The 26,038-nt window shown below is 46.1% G+C and overlaps 2 protein-coding genes across 3 annotated transcripts in view; one reads left to right on the top strand and one right to left on the bottom strand.

Moving 5' to 3' along the window:
- IGSF6 (immunoglobulin superfamily member 6) overlaps window positions 1–18,301 on the top strand; it is a 35,628-nt gene extending 17,327 nt beyond the window's left edge. Inside the window, exons 4-8 of the mRNA XM_075319147.1 lie at window positions 4,836–5,171; window positions 8,172–8,275; window positions 14,681–14,740; window positions 14,820–14,900; window positions 18,190–18,301. Coding sequence (XP_075175262.1) covers window positions 4,836–5,171; window positions 8,172–8,275; window positions 14,681–14,740; window positions 14,820–14,900; window positions 18,190–18,243 — 635 coding nt within the window. The 3' untranslated portion in view covers window positions 18,244–18,301. The remainder of the gene's footprint in view (window positions 1–4,835; window positions 5,172–8,171; window positions 8,276–14,680; window positions 14,741–14,819; window positions 14,901–18,189) is intronic.
- METTL9 (methyltransferase 9, His-X-His N1(pi)-histidine) overlaps window positions 1–26,038 on the bottom strand; it is a 45,352-nt gene that overhangs the window by 6,278 nt on the left and 13,036 nt on the right. The window lies entirely within an intron of this gene.

Here is a 26,038-nt window from a genome sequence, read left to right as displayed (position 1 = left end):
TATGTATGCGTGTGTGTGTGTGTGTATGTATGTATATATATATATATATATATATATATGTATGGATATAAGGTGTCTGGATCAGTCTTGTATGTATGTATATATATATATATATATATATATATATATATATATATATATATATATATATATATATATATATATATATATACATACATATATACACACACACACACACACACACACACACACAAAGGATATAAGGTGTCTGGATCGGTCTTGCCTTTTCACACACACACACACACACACACACACACACACACACACATATATATATTATATATATAAATAATATAAGGTGTCTGGATCAGTCTTGCCTTTATATTTTCCTATTGTAACTACACGTGGTATAACCTGCAGTGTGTTACGCCCCAAGTGTCCACAATTGTACAGGGCTGTTAGGCCATGTTCAGACCCAAATTATTGACGGGTTCAAGTTAGAACAGTTTTTCCAATACAGAAATCAGTTCAGGGATTGCTCTTTCGTGGAGTGATTTTCAGAGCAGTTTTTATTTTATTTATTTTTTCAAGTATTTTTGGTAAGAGTTTTTGAAGAGTTATATTCCTGGATCATGCTTGCATCCTGTTTGACAACCTCATATTTAGAAAAGATTGAAAAAAGGACTCCAAACCTGATGAGGTAAACTAACCCCCCCCCCCTAATATATGAACGGTAAAGTGGATCATGATTGAAATGAATGGAAGAAACTTTCAAGCATTTTACCATGGGTTAAAAATGGGCAGCTTTTGCTTTTATTTTATTCCTCTGGAGTTTTTTTTTTTTTTTTAAATCAGTCATACGGTTCCTTAGATTTTTGCCTTTTTATTTAGTTGTTTTACAGTCTTTACCAAGTGGGCGGAGTTCACAGGATCCTCGGGGGCGGGTCTTTAGGCTGCTCAGTGGGAGACACGCTTACTTGTAAAAGACTAAAAGACCATAAAAATCAGCACTGAAACAGCCTCATATGTCACATTTTTAAAAAAAAAAAAAAAAATGGAATATTGAAGGGAACATTGAGAATAAAACAAAAGAAAAAACTGACCATTTTTCACCTGGTGACAGGTCCTCTAAGTGAGGTTTTTTTAAGTGGATCCCCAAAAAACAAAAAAACCTCCTCAATAAAATCTGTCTGAGCACATTCTTAGGCTTGGCATTGGAGAGATCCTTCTGGGATATAATTATGTCTCCTCAGGTGTAGAGGTGACAATGCTACTAAGAGCTCTGCTGGTCTGGAGGAGGGGAGCATTTATGTATTGGGTGGTTACATGAGACAGGCATTTTGTACATGCCGTATTTAGTAGGCCTGTAGCTACTGCTGTATGTGCAGTATGTGTGTACCGGGAGGCCAGAGGAGGACATATTAGGCCAATTTAGGAAACCTGTCCTTGCTACCCATAGCAACCAATTACAGAGCAGCTTTCATTTTACCAAAGCCTTTTAAGAAATGAAAGGGGATCTGTGATTGGTTGCTATGGGAAACAAAGACAGTTGCTATGGGAAACAAAGACAGTTTTTATAAGTGAGGCCCGATTGCTAACAGTGAAAGTATTTAACCCCTTAACGTCCGTGGGCAGTAAAATTACATCCTAAACCCCCTAGGGGTAATCCCCGCCTGCTGCTGCGAGCAGCCGGTGGAGATCCCCGCACATGTCAGCTGATTTGAACAGCTGACATATGTGCCTCGCAGGGTGGAGTAGATCCGTGATCCACCCGGGCCTGTTAACCCTTTAGATAGCACTGTGAAAATGTGACAGGACGATTTAAAGCGCCGGCGCAGTAAAAATACACTCACCCGCCGCCACCGGAAGACATGTGATCACATGGAGCCAATGGTTGCCATGTTAGCACAGGGTTGAGTGATGACTCCTGTAAGCTCACATGAGTCACTCCCTGTAACAGGCAACAGAGTAGTGCTTATTACAAGAGACGAGTATTTCTGCTGATCAGAGCTATGTACCTGTGATCAACAGTAATGAATGAGTGATCAGATTGCTGATTCTTATAGTCCCCTAAGGGGACTAAGAAAATAAATAAAAAGTTATAAAAAAAAATAAAAAATACCTAAAAGTTGAAATCGCCCCCCTTTCGCCCCATTGAAAATGTATTAAAGGGTTAAAAAAATTAAAAAAATACACACACGTTTGGTGTTGCAGAGTTCAGAAATCCCCGATCTATCAAAATATAAAATCAATTAATCTGATCGGTAAACGATGTAGTGGCAAAAAAATTACAAATAGCAAAATTACGTTTTTTTTGGTCGCCATAAACTGTGAAAAACGCAATAACAGGCGATCAAAACGTAGCATCTGCACAAAAATGGTACCGTTAAAAACGTCAGCTTGAGACGCAAAAAATAAATGATCACTGAGTCCCATATCACTAAAAATGAGAACACTACGGGTCGCGGAAAATGGCGCAAAGAGAGCGCCACTTGGAACAAACTTCTGATTTTTTTTTCTTTAACACCTTAAATAAAAGTAAACCAATTCATGTTTGGTGTCTACAAACCCGTACCGACCTGAGGCGTCACACCCACACATCAGTTTTACCATATCGTGAACACGGTGAATAAAATATCCCAAAAACAATCATTCACTTGCACTTTGTTTTTGCCATTTTTCCGCATTTGGAATTTTTTTGCTGCTTTACAGAACACTATATGGTAAAACTTATTGTTTCATTTAAAAGTACAACTCGTCCCGCAAAAAACAAGCCCTCATATTGACGGAAAAATAAAGAAGTTTAAGGCTCTCGGAAGAAGGCGAGCAAAAAAAAAAAAAAAAAAAAAACAAAACAAAAAGAACACAAAATGAAAAACTGAAAGGGTGAAAGGGTTAATAGAGCTTAGACCCTTACTTTACATGGGAATATGCAGTAAACCGCTGATCTGTCTGACTGGACGCTATAAATATAGAATGCTGACATATTGCCGTATTCCCAAGATGCTAGGGAAATTACCAGAATGAGTAAACTTGTGGTGTGAAGTCACATATCTGCTGACCCGACACCGGCACATGAATGAGCGGTAAATAGAGCAAATCCCTAACCTCTCCTTGAAAACACGCAGTAATACTGGATGACCAAGGATACACTTTTTCTCCAGTCGAAAAGGTTTTCCATTGGTTTGGAACCAACCATTATGACGACACCATGGTCACTTTAGGCTACTTTCACACTTGCATTGTGCGGCATCCGTTGCAATCCGCCGCCTTAAGGAATTACGGTAACCGTTGCAGGAAGCCGTTTATTCCTCATAAGCTTCTATTAAGGGCGGATTGCAACGGATGGTCTTGCATTGCATCTGCCCCGCGGCGCATCAGTTGTTTTGTCGGTGACAGTCAGTGACAGTCGGGTGGAAGGAATGCCGAATGTAGCGTTTTTTGTTGTTGCTGTAAAAAAAAAAAAACAAAAAAAAAACGCACGCCGCAGGATTCCGTCGAGGATCTGATAAGAGGCATAATGAAGGTCTATGGTGCTGGATTCCGTCACCATGCATTTGGCGATGGATTCCAGTGCAGGATTCTGTCAAGTTCTACTGAGCATGCTCAGCACGTCCAGCAGAGTGTTCTAATTCGTTTAAAAGCATTCCTGGTCTCCCTCTCTCTCTGTCGGTCTCTCCCTCTCACCCCCTCTTACTCACTGATCATCGGCGCGGCGCTGCAAAGCTCTCACACTGCTCTGGCAGCTTTTTCTCTTTTGAAAATGCCGGCTGCTCATTATTCCATTTCGTAATCACTGCTTCCCCCGCCCACCGGCGCCTATGATTGGTTGCAGTCAGACATGCCCCCACACTGAGTGACAGCTCTCTCAATGCAACCAATCACAGCCGCTGGTGGGCGGGTCTATATCGTGCAATAAAATAAATAGTTTAAAAAAAAAAACGACGTGCGGTCCCCCCTGATTTTAATACCAGCCAAGGTAAAGCCACATGGCTGAAGGCTGGTATTCTCAGGATAGGGAGCCCCACGTTATGGGAAGCCCCCCAGCCTAACAATATCAGCCAGCCCAGAATTGCTGCATCCATTAGATGCAACAGTCTCGGTACTCTATCCAGCTCATGCCGAATTTCCCTGGTGCAATGGTAATTGGGGTAATAAGGAGTTAATGGCAGCCCATAGCTGCCGCTAAGTCCTAGGTTAATCATGGCAGGCGTCTATGAGACACCCACAATGATTAACCTGTAAGTGAAAGTAAATAAACACATACACCCGAAAAAATAATTTGGAATAAAAGACAAAAAAAACATCCTCTTTCACCACTTTGTAAATTCCCAAACACCCCTCCAGGTCCGGTGTAATCCTCACGAGGTCCCACGAAGCTTTCAGCTCTGCCACATGAAGCTGACAGGAGTGGCAGTAGAACACCGCCCCTCGCTGTGAGCTCCACGCAGCAACTGAAGTGAATCGCGCTATCAGCGGGGACGTCACTGAGGTAGTGCCGAGGTGTGTGCGGTGATGATGGGTGCGGTAGTGCCGGTGTATGTGCGGTGATGATGGGTGCGGTAGTGCCGGGGTGTGTGTGGTGATGATGGGGCGGTAGTGCCAGGGTGTGTGCGGTGATGATGGGGGCGGTAGTGTCTGCGTGTGCAGTGATGATGGGGGCTCTCTCTCTCGGCTAAAGAAAACTAACGCAACGTGTTATTTCCCAGGAATCCGTTGCCTTTATTATCACTCTTTACAACACATCCGTCACATGCGTCACACAACACATTGTGACGGATGCCAAACGTGTGAAAATTAGCCTTAGGGTGACACACAAATGAATCCCCAATAAAAAGCAATAAGACTCCAGGTAATGGTGTTCTGTCCTCTAGGTGTGAGGAGCTGTACGGTGAAGGTGGACCAGAAGGAGTTTTCGGAAGTATTACTAGAACAGAAAACGGTCAACGTATCATGCGAGTATAAAGCCAGCAACTGTCCAGGGAAAGAGAAGATCTTCTGGTTCCGATATCTTGAGTCTAAGCATGAACAACTAAACCCAGATGACGGAAAACAGTTCAAAGTCAAGAATACCAATGGGAAAAGCGTGCTGACCATTGAGGACATAGCCACTAAGGACAGCGGGATATATATTTGTGGCTTAGTATTTCCTGATTCTTCAGACCCCAATTCAAAGGTCGCAGGACGAGGAACAACACTAATAATACGAGGTAGGACAAGAAACTTACTGACCTTAGGGTGCATTTATACTGCTCGATTATCAGGATCGAGTGTTACTATAAATTGTCACTCTTGATAGCCTATGTAGGCGTACAGATTATCATTCAACTGACAAACTAGCTCAACGTTTGTTCGTCGGGTGAAATTATCATTCCCGGCAGCACATCCACCTGTGTAATCAGGAAATGTGCTGCCGAGAACAATAATAACCTATGCATCGGAAGCACGGTCGACCTGTCTAAGCAGGCCATTAAATGACGTCTTCTATGTAGCAGACTGTTTAACAGACACAGATTGGCTGGTTTAAATGCACCCTTACTGATATTCTGGACTATAAGATGCAAGAATAAGGAGCCGATTCATTAGTGTATTTTCTTCTTTCTTTGTATAGTTTTTGGTGTTATACGCTCCATAGGTCACTTGCAATCAGCATTAGGGAAAAAAAAAATTCGCTCGATGCGCCACTTCTGGGGCGGCTGTGGGCTGCTATTTTTAGGCTGGTGAGGGTCAAATAACCATGGGCCTTCCCATCCTGATAATACCAGCCCCCAGCTGTCTGCTTTACCTTGGTAGATCAAAACTAGGAGGATTTTTTTTTTTAACTATTTATTTATTCCCTATCCACATTTGGTTACGGGGCAATTGTCTTAACCTTACCCCCATTTTGCAGCCCCCTAGTCCTTACTACATCCATTATACAGCACAAAATTTGGATCTCCATTGACTTGTATGGGGTTTGGGGTGAAGTACGAGTAACCAAACGTTCAACTGCAGTTCAGCCGAACCTGGGAAACCCCAAACATCCACAGGTCCACTCATCCCTAGTGCCTAATTCTTCTTTTAATTAGCACTTTTTTTATAGTCACTTTTTTATATGGTTGTTTGCTTCCTTATAGTCCTGGAATGATCTTTCATATGACCTTGATTATAATCTCTGCTGTTATCTGGCAAATGATGTACAAGGAATAATATCAAAAAGTAATAAATTTCAGAAATAAGTCCAGTAATAGCTTTGTAGTTAGTCCTGTTGAGCCGGGGCCCATCATTGACCCATGTAAGGTTGGTAGCCACAGTGAATTTTTCGAGGCTTTGTCTCCCTGGCTCTTGGAACCCCGTTTCAATGGCACATCAGTAGCAGAGACAAGTTTGTATCCACCCCACACCGGCCACATATGCAGTATTAAAGGGAACCTGTCACCAGATTTGGTGACTATAAAGCTGTGGCCACCACCAGTGGGCTCTTGTATACGGTATTCTAACATGCTGTATATAACAGCCCAGGCCGCTGTGTAGAACGTAAAAATTACTTTATAATACTCACCTAAATGGTCGGTGCAGTGCAGACTGGTCAGATGGGCGTCTCCGTTCTCCAGGCGCGGCGCCTCCTCTTTCGGCCATCTTTGTCCTCCTTATGAAGCCTGGGTGCATGAGGCATCCTACGTCATGCACACTAGCCGGCATGGAGGTCCTGCCCAAGCGCACTACAATACTTTGATCTGCCCTACTCAGGACAGATCAAAGTGCGCCTGCGCAGGACCTCAAAGCTGTGTGCATGACGTAGGATACCTCATGCACCCAGGCTTCATAAGAAGGAGGACAAAGATGGCCGAAAGAGGAGGCGCCGGTACCGAAGAACCAAGACTCCCATCTGACCAGTCTGCACTGCACCGACCATTTAGGTGAGTATTATAAAGTAATTTTTACGTTCTACACAGTGGCCTGGGCTCTTATATACAGTATGTTAGAATGCTGTATATAAGTACCCACTGGTGGTGGCCGCAGCTTAGGCCGCTTTCACACATCAGTTTTTTGCCATCAGACACAATCCGGCAAAAACATGAAAAAAACTGATCCGGCGTCTGTTGCTGCCGGATCCGTTTTTCCCTCGTAGACTTTCATTAGCGCCGGATGGCCTTCCGTTTCATCCGTTTTTTGCCGCATCCGGCAAAATTTACTTGTCCGGCGGCTGGATGAAATATTGAAGTGAACGTTTTTGTGTCCGGCAAAAAAAAACCGGATCGTGCCGGATCCAGCGCCGTACGGTGTGTTTTATAATGGAAGCCTATAGACGCCGGATTCGGCGTAATGCGGCAAAACACCGATCCGGCCGCCGGATCCGTTTTTTTGAGCTGAGCATGCTCAGAATCAAACCGGATCTGTCAAAAAACTGAAGGAACTAATGGAAAAAAACTAATGCAACTGATCCGTTTTTTCGCCGGATCCGTCGCATTAGTTTTTTCGCCGGATCGTGCCTGATGCCAAAAAACTGATGTGTGAAAGCAGCCATATAGGCCCCAAATCTGGTAACAGGTTCCCTTTAAAGCTTTGTGTATAATCTCTTGGTGCACAGGGAAGTCCAGGAGCTTTGAAGTGTGAGGATTTTGGGTCTAAGCAGGGAACCAGCTGATGTCTTGTAGGGTCACAGGAATGCACAGAGTTGCACAATACTTGTGATCGTAACTGGTCGTAATATACTATAACTATTTGCAATCTTTGAAAGTATTGAGAAATACACACAGCTGTGGGAAAAGAAGATCAGACAAGAAAAAAAAAACTTCGAGGGAAGTATGTAAACATCATACGATGCTACTCAGGTGAGCATGACTTTTACTGGACAGTCACTGCGATCAGTCTGACTATGGACTCGCAGGGGTGCGCCAGAGAGGAAACAAATGAGAAAATCAACTGGAGGTAGTAAAATATAGGACTTTCTAATATGGAGTTATGGTGTCCCGCTGTAGCTGGTCCCGGCCTCTGCTGAGGCACAGGCGATCAAGTACTAACACATAACGGAGCGTGTCAGCGAGCTACCAGCACAGGGAGTGAGGGGCCGGCCGACAGCACATTACAACAGCGCAGCCTGCCTCCTCCTAGGATCAGGAACACCAGGGGCAAATCAATGGAGATTGCAAAGCTTACTATTCCTAGATATTTGTTTCCCCTAAAAATCCTTTTCAGATCCCATAATCAGTATCTCTCCTCCACTGCAGAGAAACCGGACACGGCGATTACCCCAACCAATACGGCTCTAATAGTCCTGTGTACACTGACCGCCATGTACTGTATCGCTGTGTTCTCTTACTACTCCTTTAAGGTGAGTCCTAAATACATATAAATATACACATATAAAGCTGAGTGTGTGTGTGTGTGTGTGTGTGTGTGAGAGAGTGTGAGTGTGAGTGAGAGTGAGAGTGTGTGTGTGTGTGTGTGTGTGTGTGTGTGTGTGTGTGTGTGTGTGTGTGTGTGTGTGTGTGTGTGTGTGTGTGTGTGTGTGTGTGTGTGTCCCCACTAATGGAATCCGCATTGTCGCATTTAGAAATCACAACATTTTGCACAGAGACCTCGTTTGACTCATGGACCCTCGTAGACTATGTTTTGAGGGGAAATTTTGATGCTGCGCTTTACAGTTATTTGCCCCAAAAAACACTTACTGTTTAAGATGTGTGAAGTAATACATTAGCTGTTTTGACAGCCTGGATATTAACCCCTTAGTGACGGAGCTAATTTTCACCTTAATGACCAGACCAAATTTTGCAATTCTGACCAGTGTCACTTCATGAGGTTATAACTCTGGAACGCTTCAACGGATCCCGGTGATTCTGAGATTGTTTTTTCGTCACATATTGGACTTCATGTTAGTACCAAATTTAGGACAATATTTTTTGCGTTTATTGAAGAAAAAAATTGAATATTGGCAAAAATTTTGAAAATTTAGCAATTTTCAACTTTTGAATTTTTATACCGTTAAACCAGAGATTTCTGTGACACAAAATAGTTAATAAATAACATTTCCCACATGTCTACTTTACATCAGCACAATTTTGGAAACAAAATTTTTTTTTGTTAGGAAGTTAGAGGGGTTCAAAGTTTATCAGCGATTTCTCATTTTTACATCAAAATTTACAAAACCATTTTTTTAGGGACCACATCACATTTGAAGTGACTTCAATAGGCCTAGATGACAGAAAATACCCAAAAGTGACACCATTATAAAAACTGCACCCCCCAAAGTACTCAAAACCACATTCAAGAAGTTTATTAACCCTTCAGGTGCTTCACATGAACAAAAGCAATGTAGAATGAAAAAAAGCAAAAATTAAATTTTACCTAAAAATGTTGCTCTAACCCAAATTTATTCACTTTTAGAAGAACTAACACAACAAAATGGACCCCAAAACTTGTTCCCCACTTTCTTATGAGTGCGCCGATACCCCACATGTGGTCAGAAACCTCTGTTTGGACAAATGGGAGGGCTCGGAACAGAAGGAGCAATATTTGAATTTTGGAAAGCAAATTTGGCTGAAATAGATTGCGAGCACCATGTTGCATTTACAGGTCCGCTAAGGTACCTAAACAGAAGAAACCCCTCACAAGTGATACCATTTTGGAAACTAGACCCCTCAAGGCTTCTATCTAGGGGTATAGTGAGCATTTTAGATCCACAGGTACTTCACAGATTTTGTTAACGTTACGTTGTCATATTGAAAATTTTAATAATTTTCTCAAAAATGTTGCTTTAGCATCAATTTTCTCACTTTTTCAAGAGGTAATTCCAAAAATTTGACCTCAAGGTTTGTTAACCACTTTTTTATGAGCGCGGTGATACCTCACATGTGGTCTGAAACCTTTGTTTGGACAAATGGGAGGGCTTGGAACGAAAGGAGCAATATTTGAATTTTGGAAAGGAAATTTGGCTGAAAAAGATTGCGGGCACCATGTCACATTTGGAGGACCCCTAAGGTACCTAAACAGCAGAAACCCCGCACAAGTGACCCCATTTTGGAAACTAGGCCCCTCAAGGAATTTATCTAGATGTTTGGTGAGTACCCTGAACCCCCAGGTGCTTCACAGAATTTTATAACGTTGAGCCATGAAAAAAAAAAAAAGAAAAAATTTACCACAAAATTGTTATTTCAACCAGGTAGCTTTTTTTTTTACAAGAGTAAAAGGAAAAAATTCAGCATAACATTTATTGTGCAATTTCTCCTGAGTTTGGCGATACCTTATATGTGGTGGAAATCAACTGTTTGGGCGCATGGCAGGGCTCGGAAGGGAAGGAGTGCCATTTGACTGCAAAATTGGCTGGAATCAATAGCGGACGCCAGGTTGCATTTGGAGAGCCCCTGAGGTGCCTAAACAGTGGAGGTCCCCCACAAGTGACTCCATTCTGGAAACAAGACACCTCAAGGCTTTTATCTAGGTGTATAGTGAGCAGTATGAATCCACGAATACTTCACAGAATTTGATAAGCTTAGGTTGCCATATTGAAAATTTTCATTTTTTTCACAAAAATGTTGCTTCAGCATCAAATTTCTCACTTTTTCAAGAGACAACAACAAACCGTGGACCCAACAGGTTGTTATCCAATGTCTTATGAGCACAGGGATACCCCACATGTGGCCAAAAACCTCTGTTTGGATAAATGGGAGGGCTTGGAATGGAAGCAGCACCATTTGAATTCTGGAAAAGTTGAAATAAATTGCGGGCACCATGTCACATTTGCAGGGCCCCTTGGGTACCTATACATTAGAAACCCCCACAAGTGACCCCATTTTGGAAACTGGATTTTATTCAGGAGTATAATAAGCATTTTGAATCCACAGGTACTTCACAAAAATGTTGCTGTAGCAACCAATGTCTCACTTTTAGGCTATGTGGCCATGAGCCAGCGACACGGCGTCTAGTACACAGTGTCAGCCTCCTGCAGAGATGTGAGTGTTGTGCACGGGAGAACGCAGCTGCCCATGCCCACGATTTGGGTTCAGGCCGCTGTGGAGCTCTATGCTACCTGCAGAGAACACTCATCTCCGCAGCATAAATTGACATGCTGAGGCTCGGGAAGCTGCGCCACAGGTCAGTTTATGTGGCGGACAAAAGAAGCACATTGCGCAAGCACATTGGGCATGGGATTTCTAAAAATCCTTCCACTGTGCTTCTACTGCACAATGCAGCGTTATGGACGCAGGGAAAACACTCTGCGCCCAAAACGCTGCAAATCCCGATTGTGGGCGCACAGCCTAAAATGCTACAATGGATGAATGGATACATGTCAAACATATATAACGTCCCACCCCCTGCATATTCTAAGCTGGCGCCCTTTAGTGCCTTTCATGTGGCACTAAAGGGTGCCTAGCCTTGTATTTAGCCCCCCAAAAAAATAATAATTAAAATAAACGACGTGGGGTCCCCCCCATTTTTGATAGCCAGCTAGGGTAAAGCAGACAGCTGTAGCCTGCAAACCACAGCTGACAGCTTCACCTTGTCTGGTGATCAATTTGGAGGGCTCCCCAGGCGTTTTTTTTAAAAAAAAAAAAAAAACGTGGGGTCCCCCCCAAATTAGATCACCAGCCAAGGTGAAGCGGACAGCTGGGGTCTGGTATTCTCAGGGTGGGAAGAGCCATGGTTATTGGACTCTTCCCAGCCTAAAAATAGCAGGCCGTAGCCGCCCCAGAAGTGGCGCATCCATTAGATGCGCCAATCCTGGCGCTTCGCCCCAGCTCATCCCGCGCCCTGGTGCGGTGGCAGACGGGGTAATATATGGGGTTGATACCAGCTGTAATGTCACCTGGCATCAAGCCCTGGGGTTAGTGATGTCACGGCATCTAAACAGATACCCGACATCACTAACCCAGTCAAGTAATAGACAAAAAAAAAAAGACAAAAAAAAATTTATTTGAAAAAAAAACTCCCCGAAACATTCCTCTTTCCCCAATTTATTGAAAATAAAGAAATTACGGTCGCTGTAATCCGCTGTAATCCGTGAGGTCCCACGCCGACTCTGGATCTTCTAGAATATGGGGGGCACGTTCAGGGAACGTATCCCCCATTTTCTGGAAGAGCAAGCTCTCCATGAGCAGTGTGGGTGCAGTAATCTGAGAATACTGCACTCACACTGCCCCGGTCCAACTTAGGGCAGAGTGACCTGCAGTAACCTCATTCCAGAATATGAGGGGCACGTTCACAGAACGTACCCCCCATTTTCTGGAACAGCAGTCTCTCCATGTGAGGACCACACTCCTCACATGGAGAGACTGCTGATTACTGCACTCACTCTCCCCCGGTCCACAGTGGAGCAGCCTGTGCATCAGCGACGTCAGCGTCCCTGCAAGACTGACGTCGCTGATGCACAGGCTGCTCCACTGTGGACCGGGGGAGGAATCCAGCTGACAGCCGCTGTCTGCGCATGCGCCGTCAGCATTCAAGAAGGAGGCGGCGTGATCGCGGGACGGATCACCAGACAGGTAACGTATGACCGGGGGCTCGGGGGCTGGGGGGCTGGGGGGGGGTGATGGGGGGTGACCTAGTGGGACCTGGGGGGACCTGGGGACACCTTTCTGCCGCATGTGACGTGTCACATGCGGCAGAAAGAGCAGAATGAATGCGGGGGAGGGGGGGTGGCTCTGGAGACCCGGAGGGGGCTCCGGTGACCAGAGGGCTCCGGTGGACCGGAGGAGGGGTCAGGGGGAGGACATTTCCCTCCGATCTGAAATGTTTGATCATTTCAGATCGGAGGGAAATGAATGCAGAGCCGGCGGCGGCAGTTTTCAGCGCGCGTCGGCGCCATCTTGCACGCTCCGGAGGGAGGCTCTGAGGAACCGGAGGGGGCTCCAGGGACCAAAGAGCTCCGGTGTACCGGAGGAGAGGTCAGGAGGGGGACATTTCCCTCCGATCTGAAATGTTTGATCATTTCAGATCGGAGGGAAATGAATGCAGAGGCGGCGGGAGTTTTCAGCGCGCGTCGGCGCCATCTTGGATTTTCCGGAGGGGGGGGGGGGTTGGATGGATTTCTCCGGTACCGGGGGCTTTGGGGGCACTAAGGGCTCACATTTATTTCTCATCTGACATGTTTGATCACGTCAGATGAGAAATAAATAAATTTTACCAGCCATTTTTTTTTTTTTTATGTTGTCGCCGGTATACGGTGTATACCGGCGATCGCATTAACGGGGTGCATACAAAACACCCCGATTCATAATCTGGGGGGTCTCAGCTACCCCCGGTAGCTGAAACCCCCGAGATTTTTCGTCACTGGGGGGCGCTACAGGGTTTTTCCGGCCTGACGTCTCAAGACGTCGGAACAGAATAAGTACCCTGTTTTTCCGACGTCTTGAGACGTTAGGCCGTCGCTATGGGGTTAAGAAGGTGGCTTATAGCAACCGATCATAGCTCTGCTTCTATTTTGCTACAGGTCAATGATAGGAGCTCTATTTGGTTGCTATAGGCAACGGAGGACATTCTTAGCATAAGATAGCTTACGTGTCATCTGATATGATCTTAGTGGCGAGAGGAAGAATGGGAGAGAGGGCGAGTGGGAGAGAGGGCGAGTGGGAGAGAGGGCGAGTGGGAGAGAGGGCGAGTGGGAGAGAGGGCGAGTGGGAGAGAGGGCGAGTGGGAGAGAGGGCGAGTGGGAGCGAAGGAGGAGAGTGGGAGAGGAGAGAGATGTAGTTGTTAACCCAGGCAACAAGAGGTACTACAGCGTGTATATATATTTATTAATTAAATTAGAACACACACACATACAGGTATATTATATGTATGATACCATGTGTGTGTTATATACATATATACATATTATACACAAACGCATATACATGTATGTGTGTGTTTATAATAAATTAAACCATACATGTATATACACACACACACACACACACACACACGCATATAATTGTATGATTATAATCACATACACACATACGGTAAATGTGTGCGTGTGTGTATAATATATACTTTTTTTAGATTCCATTTTTCAATATATATTATATATTAAAACACACACATACAGTATATCATACATATTTATCATAATACAATTAACACATACACGACATAGTTGCTTGTCATTTAGACACTGTCCCTAATGTAATACAGTAAGGAACTTGCATTTAGAAACAGACAGCAGTTTAAAGCATGGGGGAGCAGCAGATTTCCCACTAAGGACACTGGCGCAGACTACCTCATCCCATTAGACAGACTTAATGTGGTCACTGATTATAATGGTGACTAAATAGAGAAGAGCTGCCAACCACTGACTAAAATAAAGAGAAGTAGGCATCAGCCTATGAGATTAATATAGTATATAACACCAAGACAGGAAGATCTAATAAAGGATATTCCTGTAAATTTAAAGCCACAGCAGCTAAAGTTGTGCTGAGCCAAGAGCTGGTGCGGAGTCGCTGTGGTGCTCCAAGAGGGTCTCTGCGCCCGGACCGCCCCATCAATATAAGCTTATGCAATGTCAAAAAATTGGGATATTAATACTCTAGTCAAACCTTCAATGTAAAGTGATTGTATGTGTTAGAAAATCATGGCTGCTTTCTTTCAGAGATGGCGCCACCGTGGTGTATAGGCCACGATTGGTACTGCATGTCGGCCTCACACAAGTGAGCTGCGATAATTAACAAGCAACTCAACCGCTAAGCATTTTCCTTATTCATTTGCTTGTACAATACTCTGTTTTTAAGACAAATTAACCAATTTTTTTTTTTTAATTTTACAGTCAAAATGGAGAATTTGCAAATTGATCCGAAGCAAGCGTGTCTTCACAACGAAAAGCAACGTAAGTGATGTCACTTCTATCTCTGCTTTAAGTCGTAATAATATACTGTGATCTATAATATATCCCTACCTTCTTACAGAGAACTTACAAGACAAGAAGTGTTTTTCAGGCCATTGCTGCGGAATACCAGAAGAGATATCATCGGAAAAGCAGCAAACAAGTAGGTCGGATCAATGACCCCCCATAAATCCAACATAGGAGAGCCTAATAATCACTAAGCACCAAACATAGGAGCTTCCTCAAAAGGACAATACACGGGACAGCTTGGGATCGCAAGTAGTTCTGTGAGGTAAAACAATTTTTTTAAAAAGAGAAAGGGAAATGTTTAACCTCACAAAAAAAAATATATAAAAAAAAGTCATCTATGATCTGGTGCTGTGATGTCTGTATACTTTTTTGGTTCCTCCCTTGCCCAGGAGCTGTGGTATGATCAGACCATGTCCCTGAACGGTCAGACACGGCCATTACACACTACATAGCAGGGACACATATGTAAGATTATCTCAGCACAGGGACATCTTTTTTTAAACATCCAATTGTGGAAATTATTATTATACTAAGATCTATTGATTAAAATCAAGTTTTTTAGTGAGAAAAACCCCTTTAAGCTTGGTAATACCTGCAGACAATCTTGTTTTTGGTGGCTATTATGGTGGACAATAGTGTGTGAGCCACCGTCATAGCAGGAGTGCAGATAAATACTGTATGGATAATTACAGGTGGCCGTAGCAGTGGGCTGACCGCAGGCCGAGCTCTATGGCCACTGTAGGCCATGTTCACATGCAGCTTTTTTTTATGCAAAAAGCTGCGTTTTATAGCACCAGCACACGCTATGGGATTCAGAAATTTCATGCTCACACTTTTTACTTTTTTTCCCTCACTGAATTGGAGAGCTGCAGCGATTTCAAAATCCTCAGCCTACCAATTCTTTCAGCAGTTTTTCACTCATAGAAAGTGATGAATAAAATTAACTTTATTAATCATGTACTATGGACAAAACACATGTAATCCACACCAAAAAAAAAAAACCCCAGCTAAAATATGCCAGAAACCCCCCCCCACGCAATAAAACCTGGGTATGGAACGTAGCGTTTTGTTTTGTTTTTTTACTTCCAAGAGACCTGGTTTTGGCTGAAGAAAAAAAAACCCCGCTAGAAAAACGCTGCGTCTGAACATAGCTTTACACAGGCTTTTTTTTTTAAACGCTAAATATATCTATTGCCCATCTATGGGATAAATATATGAGGAGTCATGGTCCAGTGACTAAGAGCTCCCATATACATGACAAAGGTGTCTCGATTCAGTTTGAACTCGGCTGTGCAGCGTAGTATTTGTCACCTGGTCCCATGGTCGGTGTTTCCCTGTGCTTGGCCGGTGGTAGGAGCATATACTTCCATGCCTCATTATCAGGATGTCTCCTCCATCGGTGCGGTGCCAGTTATAGTCCTGCTCTGCAGTGTGCACACCAGGTCCCTGTAAGTTCTCTTGATTCTGTCCACTACCTTGTCCGACCTCCCTGACGTCCGTCCTCCCTGTTAAGTCCAACTTCCCTGACTCCTGTTCCCTCCATCTTCTCTTACCTTCCAGTTTTCTTCTCCTGTTCTCTCTTTCCCTACTCCCTTGTACTGCGTGACCTCCCGGCTCTGACCCTGCTTGTACGACTTCTCTGAGTAATCAATTTGTGATTACTCCTGTGACACCTTGTGGATCAATTGTCCTGTTAGGCCTTTTTCACACATCGTTTTTTTGCTATCAAACACAATGCGGCTTGTGCCTGATGCGACGGATCCGTTGCAGACTGTGGCGAGCGAGAGAAGAGAGAAGAGAAAGGAGAGAGAGAGAGAAAAAAAGAGAAAGGAGAGAGAGAGAGAAAAAAAGAAAGGAGAGAGAGAAAAAAAGAAAGGAGAGAGAGAGAAAAAAAGAGAAAGGAGAGAGAGAGAAAAAAAGAGAAAAGAGGGAAGGGAGAGGAAGGAAGAAAGAGAGGAAGGAAGAAAGAAAGAGAGGAAGGAAGGAAGAAAGAGGGCGGAAGGAAGAAAGAGGGAGGAAGGAAGAAAGAGGGAGGAAGGAAGAAAGAGGGAGGAAGGAAGAAATTGGGAGGAAGGAAGAAAGAGGGAGGAAGGAAGAAAGAGGGAGGAAGGAAGAAAGAGGGAGGAAGGAAGAAAGAAAGAGGGAGGAAGGAAGAAAGAAAGAGGGAGGAAGGAAGAAAGAAAGAGGGAGGAAGGAAGAAAGAAAGAGGGAGGAAGGAAGAAAGAAAGAGGGAGGAAGGAAGAAAGAAAGAGGGAGGAAGGAAGAAAGAAAGAGGGAGGAAGGAAGAAAGAAAGAGGGAGGAAGGAAGAAAGAAAGAGGGAGGAAGGAAGAAAGAAAGAGGGAGGAAGGAAGAAAGAAAGAGGGAGGAAGGAAGAAAGAAAGAGGGAGGAAGGAAGAAAGAAAGAGGGAGGAAGGAAGAAAGAAAGAGGGAGGAAGGAAGAAAGAAAGAGGGAGGAAGGAAGAAAGAAAGAGGGAGGAAGGAAGAAAGAAAGAGGGAGGAAGGAAGAAAGAAAGAGGGAGGAAGGAAGAAAGAAAGAGGGAGGAAGGAAGAAAGAAAGAGGGAGGAAGGAAGAAAGAAAGAGGGAGGAAGGAAGAAAGAAAGAGGGAGGAAGGAAGAAAGAAAGAGGGAGGAAGGAAGAAAGAAAGAGGGAGGAAGGAAGAAAGAAAGAGGGAGGAAGGAAGAGAGGGAGGAAGGAAGTGAGGGAGGAAGGAAGTGAGGGAGGAAGGAAGTGAGGGAGGAAGGAAGGAAGTGAGGGAGGAAGGGAGAGAGGGAGGAAGGGAGAGAGGGAGGAAGGAAGAGAGGAAGAGAGAAAAAGAGAAAAAGAAAAAAAGAGAAAAAGAGAGAGACTTTGTGACCAGAAGTGAATTTACACACTGTGTGGGCATGCCCAGAAACAAAAAACGGATCCGTGGCCTGATTCCATCATTTGATGTATGACGACAGATCCGGCGCCCTTAGGCTCCCATTGTTAAAAAAAGACGGACTGCGCTGGATCCGTCGCCTTCCGTTTTTTCGCCGGTCCCAAAACACGTTACATTCGACGTTGCTTCCGGCGGCTGCACAGACAATTTTAGCCGGATCCGTCGTACGACGGATGAAACGTGAGGCCATGTGTTGCAATCCGGCGCTAATACAAGTCTATGAGAAATAAACGGATCAGGCGCCGGATCCGTTTTTTTCCTAATTTGCCGGGTTGCGCCTGATGGCAAAAAACTGATGTGTGAAAGAGGCCTTACACACACCAGTGTTCCGACTCCCCCTAGTGGTGATTTTATAAAAGGGGCTCCCAAATTCCCTTTAAAGGAGTAGAAGTGTGAATTCATGGCCACCGTTCCATTCCATTGATGTCCCACAGCAAAAGGAGCTAATGTACCACCAATAGTTTTCTCCTAATCCAAATATCCTACTCTTTTCTTAACAGAACCAGGTCATAGAGGACGACAGAATCTACCAGAATACACAGGATTTGCACTGAACTAGATCCTCGGAAGCAGAAAGCTGGAATGTATTGTCCAAAAGTTGTGATGAAAAGGCGGGAAATATGTAAAAAGATATTAAAATATTTTATTAATAAAATCTCAAAAAAACACTTGGTGCCCAGTTACTGCAATACTCTGCTGAATGGACAGGAATCAGTACATAGTGATGAATGATCCAATGTGCTGATGCCAAGAACAGATCGTGGAAAAAGGGAAATGTGAGAAAATTCATCGGTGCCAGAGACTCTGTTCATGAAGAAGAATTGTGTGGAATCAGACGGTTCTGATTATATGTCGGGTTCACTGGGCGCATTTGGTGTCGGTAGTGTGACAGATCCAGCAATTTTTGCTTTTCTGCTCCTTTGACAAAACAGAAAACCAGAAATGACAGCTGACATCCCATCGGAGACACGAGCCACATAAGATTTTTCACAACATGGAGCATGATATATTACCCATCACCGGCATATCACGGTTGACAGATAGTCCTGTGGTGTCCGGCTGTAGAAGGTCGCAGTGTTTGGATACACAAACTACTCCCTGACATTCTATTCTTCCTGCTGTGGTGTAATGGTATCATATGTATATTCTCTGCTTGGAGTTAATCCCTTTCTTTTTAGGACCCTGCGGATTTCCTCACCATTCAGTTGTTAATAATCATCACTTCCCCTTTTGTCCTTAAATACCCACATTTCCCCTTGGTATTTGGTGGAGATAGAGTTATATTTCTATAGAGGCCTTGGATCCAAGCAGTCGGCTTGTGTTCATCTGAACAAACATTGTTACTGTTCCTCTCTCTGAATCTTCTTGGAGATAACTTATTTGTTCATATTCCGCCATTTGTCTTCTTTAGAATTTAGTGGGGATGACAGAGAGCTCATCCCATCAGTTCTCTACATACAGCCCAGTTCAGTGTCAGCCAGGGCTAGGTATCCTGTACGGCGCATAGGTGGTTAACCTATCTAGGGTGGTGAAGGACCCCAGGGACCAGTAGTAGGTTTGGTCAGGGGTCACCATCTCCCCCTTTCCTAGACACAGCTTTTCCCTTCCCTGTTGCCATTCGTGTGTTACTTCCCCATACCTAGTGTTGACATCACCCTTGGAAATAACAGAGACCGCACAATACTGACGAGACCACCCGACCATTACACATGCACACGGGTAAGGCTTATATAGGGCGCCCGTCCTCAGTGTGTACTAAGTACCTTATCCTATTTACATGTACTACTATTAATTCATTTACCGTATTTTTCGCTTTATAAGACGCACCTGATTATAAGACCAGATTTGGTGAAGGAAAAGAGATTTTTTTTTTTTTTTAATAAATAGGGTCCGTCTTATAATGCCAGTGTCCGTCTAACAAATCATATAGGGTATATGTCCCTCATAGCCCCCCATCCTAAAATTAGCCCCCTTAATCTGGATATGGCCCCCTTATATTGAAAATAGCCCCCTTGTGCTGGCACATGTCCCCCAGTGATGCCACATGTCCCCTATTGCTGGCACACGGCCCCTGTGGCTAGCACACGGCCCCCTGTGGCTGGCACACGGCCCCCTATTGCTGCCCATGGCCCCGTGGCTGGCACACAGCCCCCTATTGCTGCCCATGGCCCCGTGGCTGGCACACGGCCCCCTGTTGCTGCCCATGGCCCCGTGGCTGGCACACGGCCCCCTGTTGCTGTCCATGGCCCCGTGGCTGGCACACGGCCCCCTGTTGCTGTCCATGGCCCCGTGGCTGGCACACGGCCCCCTGTTGCTGTCCATGGCCCCGTGGCTGATACACAGCCCCTGTTGCTGCCGATGGCCCCCTGTGGCTGGCACATGGCCCCCTATTGCTGCCCATCGCCCCCTGTGGCTGGCACACGGCCTCTATTGCTGCCCATGGCCCCCTGTGGCTGGCACACGGCCCCCTATTGCTGCCCATGGCTCCCTGTGGATGGAACACATCACCCTGTGTTTGATATGGCCCCCATGCTGCTGCTTATAGTAAAATAAACTCTTTCCTTACCTTCTCCAGCACTGTCCTCCCTCGAGTCTCCCTTTGTGCTGCTGAGTTCCTGCACTTCCTGGTTCTCGGTGCCGGTCATGTGATCGGCACAGCAGAGTGACATCTCTGCGTGCATGATCATAGCAGCAAGAGGGAGATCGGGGAGACACGCTGGAAGAGGTAAGTTAATAATAATAATAATTATTAAGAGTTTTTTTATTTTACTATGGGCAGCATCATGGGGGCCATATCTAACACAGGGGGGCATGTGCCATCAAAGGGGAGCACAGGTACATATAATATGCGCCGCTCCCCCAGCCCGTCACTGCGGTGCGGTTTCAGCACCAAGGTGATGGACAGCGGCAGTGCATATTATAAGTGCGGGAGTAGATCTCCCGCTGCAGCCTTCACAAGCTCACCAGCCTCCCTCAGCCTCCAGCACCGCTCCAGAGCTGCCCCCACCTGCCCTGGACCCTGCAGTATATAATCCGTATATTCAGATTATAAGACGCACCCCCTACTTTCTCCCAAAATTTGGGGGAACAAGAGTGCGTCTTGTAAAGCGAAAAATGCGGTACTTACTGCAGGGTATTTGCTCATTTTGTTTTTTATCTGAGGTTCTGTCTTATAAATGCACATGGTTAACCCCCTTCACGCCATGGCCATTTTCCGCTTTTTGTTTTTTACCCAAGAGCCATATTTTATTTATTTTTCCATCAATATCGCCGTATGAGAGCTTGTTTTTAGTGAGATGAGTACTTTTCAATGTCACCATTCATTAAACCATAGTGGTATACTGTAAAACGGTGAACAAAAAAAATTGCAAGTGCAGTGAAATTAAAAAAAAAAAAAAAACCTGCAATTCCACCATTTTATTTTTTTTTATGTTTTTATTTACCACGTTCACTATAATGGTAAAATTGACCTGGCCGTATAATTGCCCCGGTCAGTACGAGTTTGTAGATACCAAACCTGTACAGCTTTATTGTTTGATTTTTTTTTTCACCACTTAAAAAAAAAAAAAAGTTTGTAAAAAGAAGGGAATTTTGTTACTTACCGTAAATTCCTTTTCTTCTAGCTCCTATTGGGAGACCCAGACGATTGGGTGTATAGCTACTGCCTCCGGAGGCCACACAAAGCATTACACTAAAAAGTGTAAGGCCCCTCCCCTTCTGGCTATACACCCCCAGTGGGATCACTGGCTCACCAGTTTTAGTGCAAAAGCAAGAAGGAGGAAAGCCAATAACTGGTTTAAACAAATTCACTCCGAAGTAACATCGGAGAACTGAAAACCATTTAACATGAACAACATGTGTACCCGAAAACAACCAAAAATCCCGAAGGACAACAGGGCGGGTGCTGGGTCTCCCAATAGGAGCTAGAAGAAAAGGAATTTACGGTAAGTAACAAAATTCCCTTCTTCTTCGGCGCTCCATTGGGAGACCCAGACGATTGGGACGTCCAAAAGCTGTCCCTGGGTGGGTAAAGAAATACCTCATGTTAGAGCTGCAAGACAGCCTTTCCCTACGGGGAGGCAACTGCCGCCTGCAGGACTCTTCTACCTAGGCTGGCGTCCGCCGAAGCATAGGTATGCACCTGATAATGTTTGGTGAAAGTGTGCAGACTCGACCAGGTAGCTGCCTGGCACACCTGTTGAGCCGTAGCCTGGTGCCGTAATGCCCAGGACGCATCCACGGCTCTGGTAGAATGGGCCTTCAGCCCTGATGGAACCGGAAGCCCAGTAGAACGGTAGGCTTCAAGGATTGGTTCCTTGATCCATTGAGCCAGGGTGGATGTTGCAGCCTGCGATCCCTTGCGCTGACCAGTGACAAGGACAAAGAGTGCATCCGAGCGGCGCAGGAGCGCCGTGCGGGAATGTAGATTCTGGGTGCTCTACACCAGATCCAACAACGCAAAGCCATTACATATCGATGAAATGGATAAAAGGAAGGTAAGGAGATATCCTGATTGTGATAAAAAGGGAATACCACCTTAGGGAGAAACTCTGGGATCGGACGCAGCTCTACCTTATCTTGGTGAACACCAGGAAGGGAGCTTTGGATGACCGCGCTGCTAGTTCGGACACTCTCCGAAAAGACGTGACCGCTACCAGAAAGGCCACTTTCTGTGAAAGTCGAGAAAGTGAAAACATCCCTCAGAGGCTCGAAGGGCAGCTCCTAGAGAGCAATTAATACCCTGTGCAGATCCCATGGGTCTGACGGCCTCTTGTACGGAGGGACAATGTGATAACCCCCCTGCAGGAACGTGCGTACCTGAGGAAGTCGTGCTAGGCGCTTCTGAAAGAATACCGACAGCGCTGCGACTTGTCCTTTAAGGGAGCCGAGCGACAAACCTTTTCCCAATCCAGATGCAGGAAGGGGGGAAAAAGGAGACAATGCAAATGGCCAGGGAGACACTCCCTAAGCAGAGCACCAAGATAAGAATAACTTCCACGTCTTGTGGTAGATTTTGGCAGACGTCGGCTTCCTAGCCCGTCTCATGGTGACAATGACGTCTTGAGATAATCCTGAAGACGCTAGGATCTCGGACTCGATGGCCGCACAGGCCGGATCAGGGCCGTAGAATTCAGTGGAAAGAACGGCCCTTGGGACAGTAAGTCTGGCCGGTCTGAGAGTGCCCACGGTTGGCCGACCGTGAGATGCCACAGATCCGGGACCACGACCTCCTCGGTCAGTCTGGGACGACGAGGATGGCGCGGCGGCAAGCGGAGCTGAGCTTGCGTAGCACTCTGGGCAACAGTGCCAGAGTAGAAAACACATAGGGTAGCTGGAACTGCGACCAATCCTGAACTAGGGCGCCTGCCGCCAGAGCTCTTTGCTCGTGAGACCGCGCCATGAAAATCGGGACCTTGTTGTTGTGCCGAGACGCCATTAGGTCGACGTCCGGCATCTCCCAGCGGCTACAGATTTCCTGACACCATACTGGGTGCAGAGGCCATTCCCCTGCGTCCATGCCCAGGCGACTGAGGAAGTCTGCTTCCCAATTTTCTACGCCCGGGATGTGAACTGCGGATATGGTGGATGCTCTGTCCCCCACCCACATCAGAATCCGCCGGATTGCCTGGTAGGCTTGGCGATGCGTGTTCCGCCTTGGTGGGCGATGTCTGCCACCGCTGTGGAATTGTCCGACTGAATTCGGATCTGTTTTCCTTCCAGCCACTGCTGGAAGGCTTGCAGGGCAAGATGCACTGCCCAGATTTCCAGAACATTGATCTGAAGGATGGACTCCTCTGAAGAGAGTCCTTGACCGTCTGAGAAGGGAAACGTTCCTTTCTAGGGACGTCGACTCCCCAACCCATTGGCAAAGCATGTCCCATTGAAGTGGACGCAGATGAAACTGCGCGAAAGTGACTGCCTCTGCATGAGGCGTCTTAAGGGGTGTGACTGGCCTTGAAGGAGAGACTGCACCCCCGACTGTAGTGAACGCTGCTTGTCCAGCGGAAGCTTCACTATCGCTGAGGGAGTGTGAAACTCCGTGCCTAGATATGTCAGCGATTGGGTCGGTGCCCGATGTAACCTTGAAAAGTTGATGATCCACCCGAAACTCTGGAGAGTCTCCAGCGCCACGTTCAGGCTGTGTCGGGATGCCTCTTGAGAGGGTGCCTTGACAAGTGGATCGTCCAGTAAGGATCACAGAGTGACCCTGAGAGTGCAGGACTGCTCCCACTGCTGCCCTGAACTTGGTGAAAACCCGTAGGGCTGTCGCCAGACCGAAGGGCAGGGCTACGCACTGAAGATGCTCGTCTTCAATAACGAAACGTAGCAAACGCTGGTGCTCTGGAGCAATCGGCACGTGGAGATAAGCATCCTGATGTCTATTGATGCTAGGAAATCTCCTTGAGACATTGAGGCAATGACGGAGCGGAGGGTTACATCCGGAACCGCCTGGCTTTCACGTGCTTGGTGAGCAGTTTTAGGTCCAGAACGGAACGGAAAAAGCCACCCTTTTTTGGCACCCCAATAAGATTGGAGGAAAAAAACGTGTCTTGTTCCTGAAGAGGAACAGGGATTACCACTCCTTCTGCCTGCAGAAGAGCATCGGCTCGGTGGGGGGGGGGGGGGGGGGGGGGAGTTCTGAAGAGTCGAGCCGGAGGACGAGAACAGAGCTCTATCCTGTACACGTGAGACACAATGTCTCTCACCCACCGGTCTGTGACCTGTGGCAGCTAAATGTACCCAGAAGCGGGAGATTCTGCCACCAACCGCGGATGCGGAGAGAGAGAGCTGAAATACATGAGGAGATCGCCTTGGTAGCGGTTCCTCCTGCTGCCTTCCTTGGGCGTGAATGAGCCCGGCCGGAATCTGAGCCCCTCTGAGCCTTTTGAGTCCTTTTAGACGAGGACCATTGGGACTTGCCCGAGCCTGGGAAGGACCAACCTCGACTGTCCCCCCAGGACAGTATTACTAGGGTAAGTCGCAATGCAGACATTGCGAGGTTAAGGACACCACCTGCGGCACAGATGTACATGTGCTCAAGAGCAGCTGCGCAAGACCAGCTGAAATAGGTTAGAGTGCCCATACGGCTGCGAATGCCGGAGCAACCGACACGCTGATAGCTACACAGACAGATTTCAACCAGAGGTCTATCTGTCTGTCAATGGCATCTTTAAGTGAATTCCCATCTCCACTGCAACTATGGATCTAGCCGCAAGCCTGGAGATTGGGGGATCCACCTTTGGACCCTGGGTCCAGTGCTTTACCACGTCAGGGTAAAGGGATAACGTGCATCCTTAATACGTTTGGAGAAAACGTTTATCTGGTAAGCGTGGTGTTTCTGAACTGCGTCTCTGAAGTCAGCGTGGCCAGAAAAAGTACTCAATCTATGCATGAGATACTGAAAAAGGATTTCTCCTGCTGTGAAGCTGACTCCTCCACTGGGGGAGCTGAGGGAGAAATATGCAACATTCCATTGATGGACGCTATAAGATCATTCACTATGGCGTCACCATCCGGTGTATCCGGATTGAGAGCGGTGTCAGGACCAAAGCCCTGATCAGCTACGTCTGCCTCATCATACAGAGAGTCGTCCTGCTGGGACCTTGACCAGTGATGAAGCCAAGTGCCGCACCCAGCGAGCTAGCTTAGGCTGTCTGGGACTGCCGTCCGTGTCAGAGCCTTCACCCTGGAATGCCTGGGACCCCCCCGGAGCACTGAGTGCGTTCCAAATGAGGGTGGCCAGGGAGCATTAATCAAGATTGCCCATGGCCTGTCTGGACTGCAAAGTCTCCATCCCATGACAATCTCCGTCCCTGTCCCTGGACAGGGTTCACAGGTGGTTCCTTTGGCCACCTCTAGTAGAGACCCCGGCTGACCAAGTGCTACAGGGGAGCATTGCACACAATGGGGGTCAGTGGAACCTGCCGGTGGAACAGTATCACATGCAGGAAAAGCAGCATAGAAAGCCTGTGTTGCTTTTTTGCTGCTGTATTCTAGTCATCTATGCAATGTATAGCATACAAGCATAAACACTTCAGCACATGCAATACAAGCAGCATAGAAAGCCTGTGCCTTGGCACCCTTGCTTTTTTGCTGCTGTTGTCCAGCCATCTAGGAGAATATAGCCCAGAGTAGCGACCGTACAGTGCAATGTATAGCATACAAGCATAAGTACAAATGAACACTTCAGCCATGCAATACAAGCAGCCTAGAAAACCTGTGCCTTAGCACCCTTGCGTTTTTGCTGCTGTTATCTCGCCATCTAGAAGGGCATATAGCCAAAGATAGCGACCTACAGTGCAGTGTATAGCATACAAGCATAGAATACAAATGGACACTTCGGTATTT

Source organism: Anomaloglossus baeobatrachus, chromosome 7 (assembly GCF_048569485.1).
Source record: "Anomaloglossus baeobatrachus isolate aAnoBae1 chromosome 7, aAnoBae1.hap1, whole genome shotgun sequence".
NCBI classification, from domain to species: domain Eukaryota; kingdom Metazoa; phylum Chordata; class Amphibia; order Anura; family Aromobatidae; genus Anomaloglossus; species Anomaloglossus baeobatrachus.
Note: the sequence above shows the minus strand (reverse complement) of the source record. Positions and strands in the feature narration are given on the sequence as shown.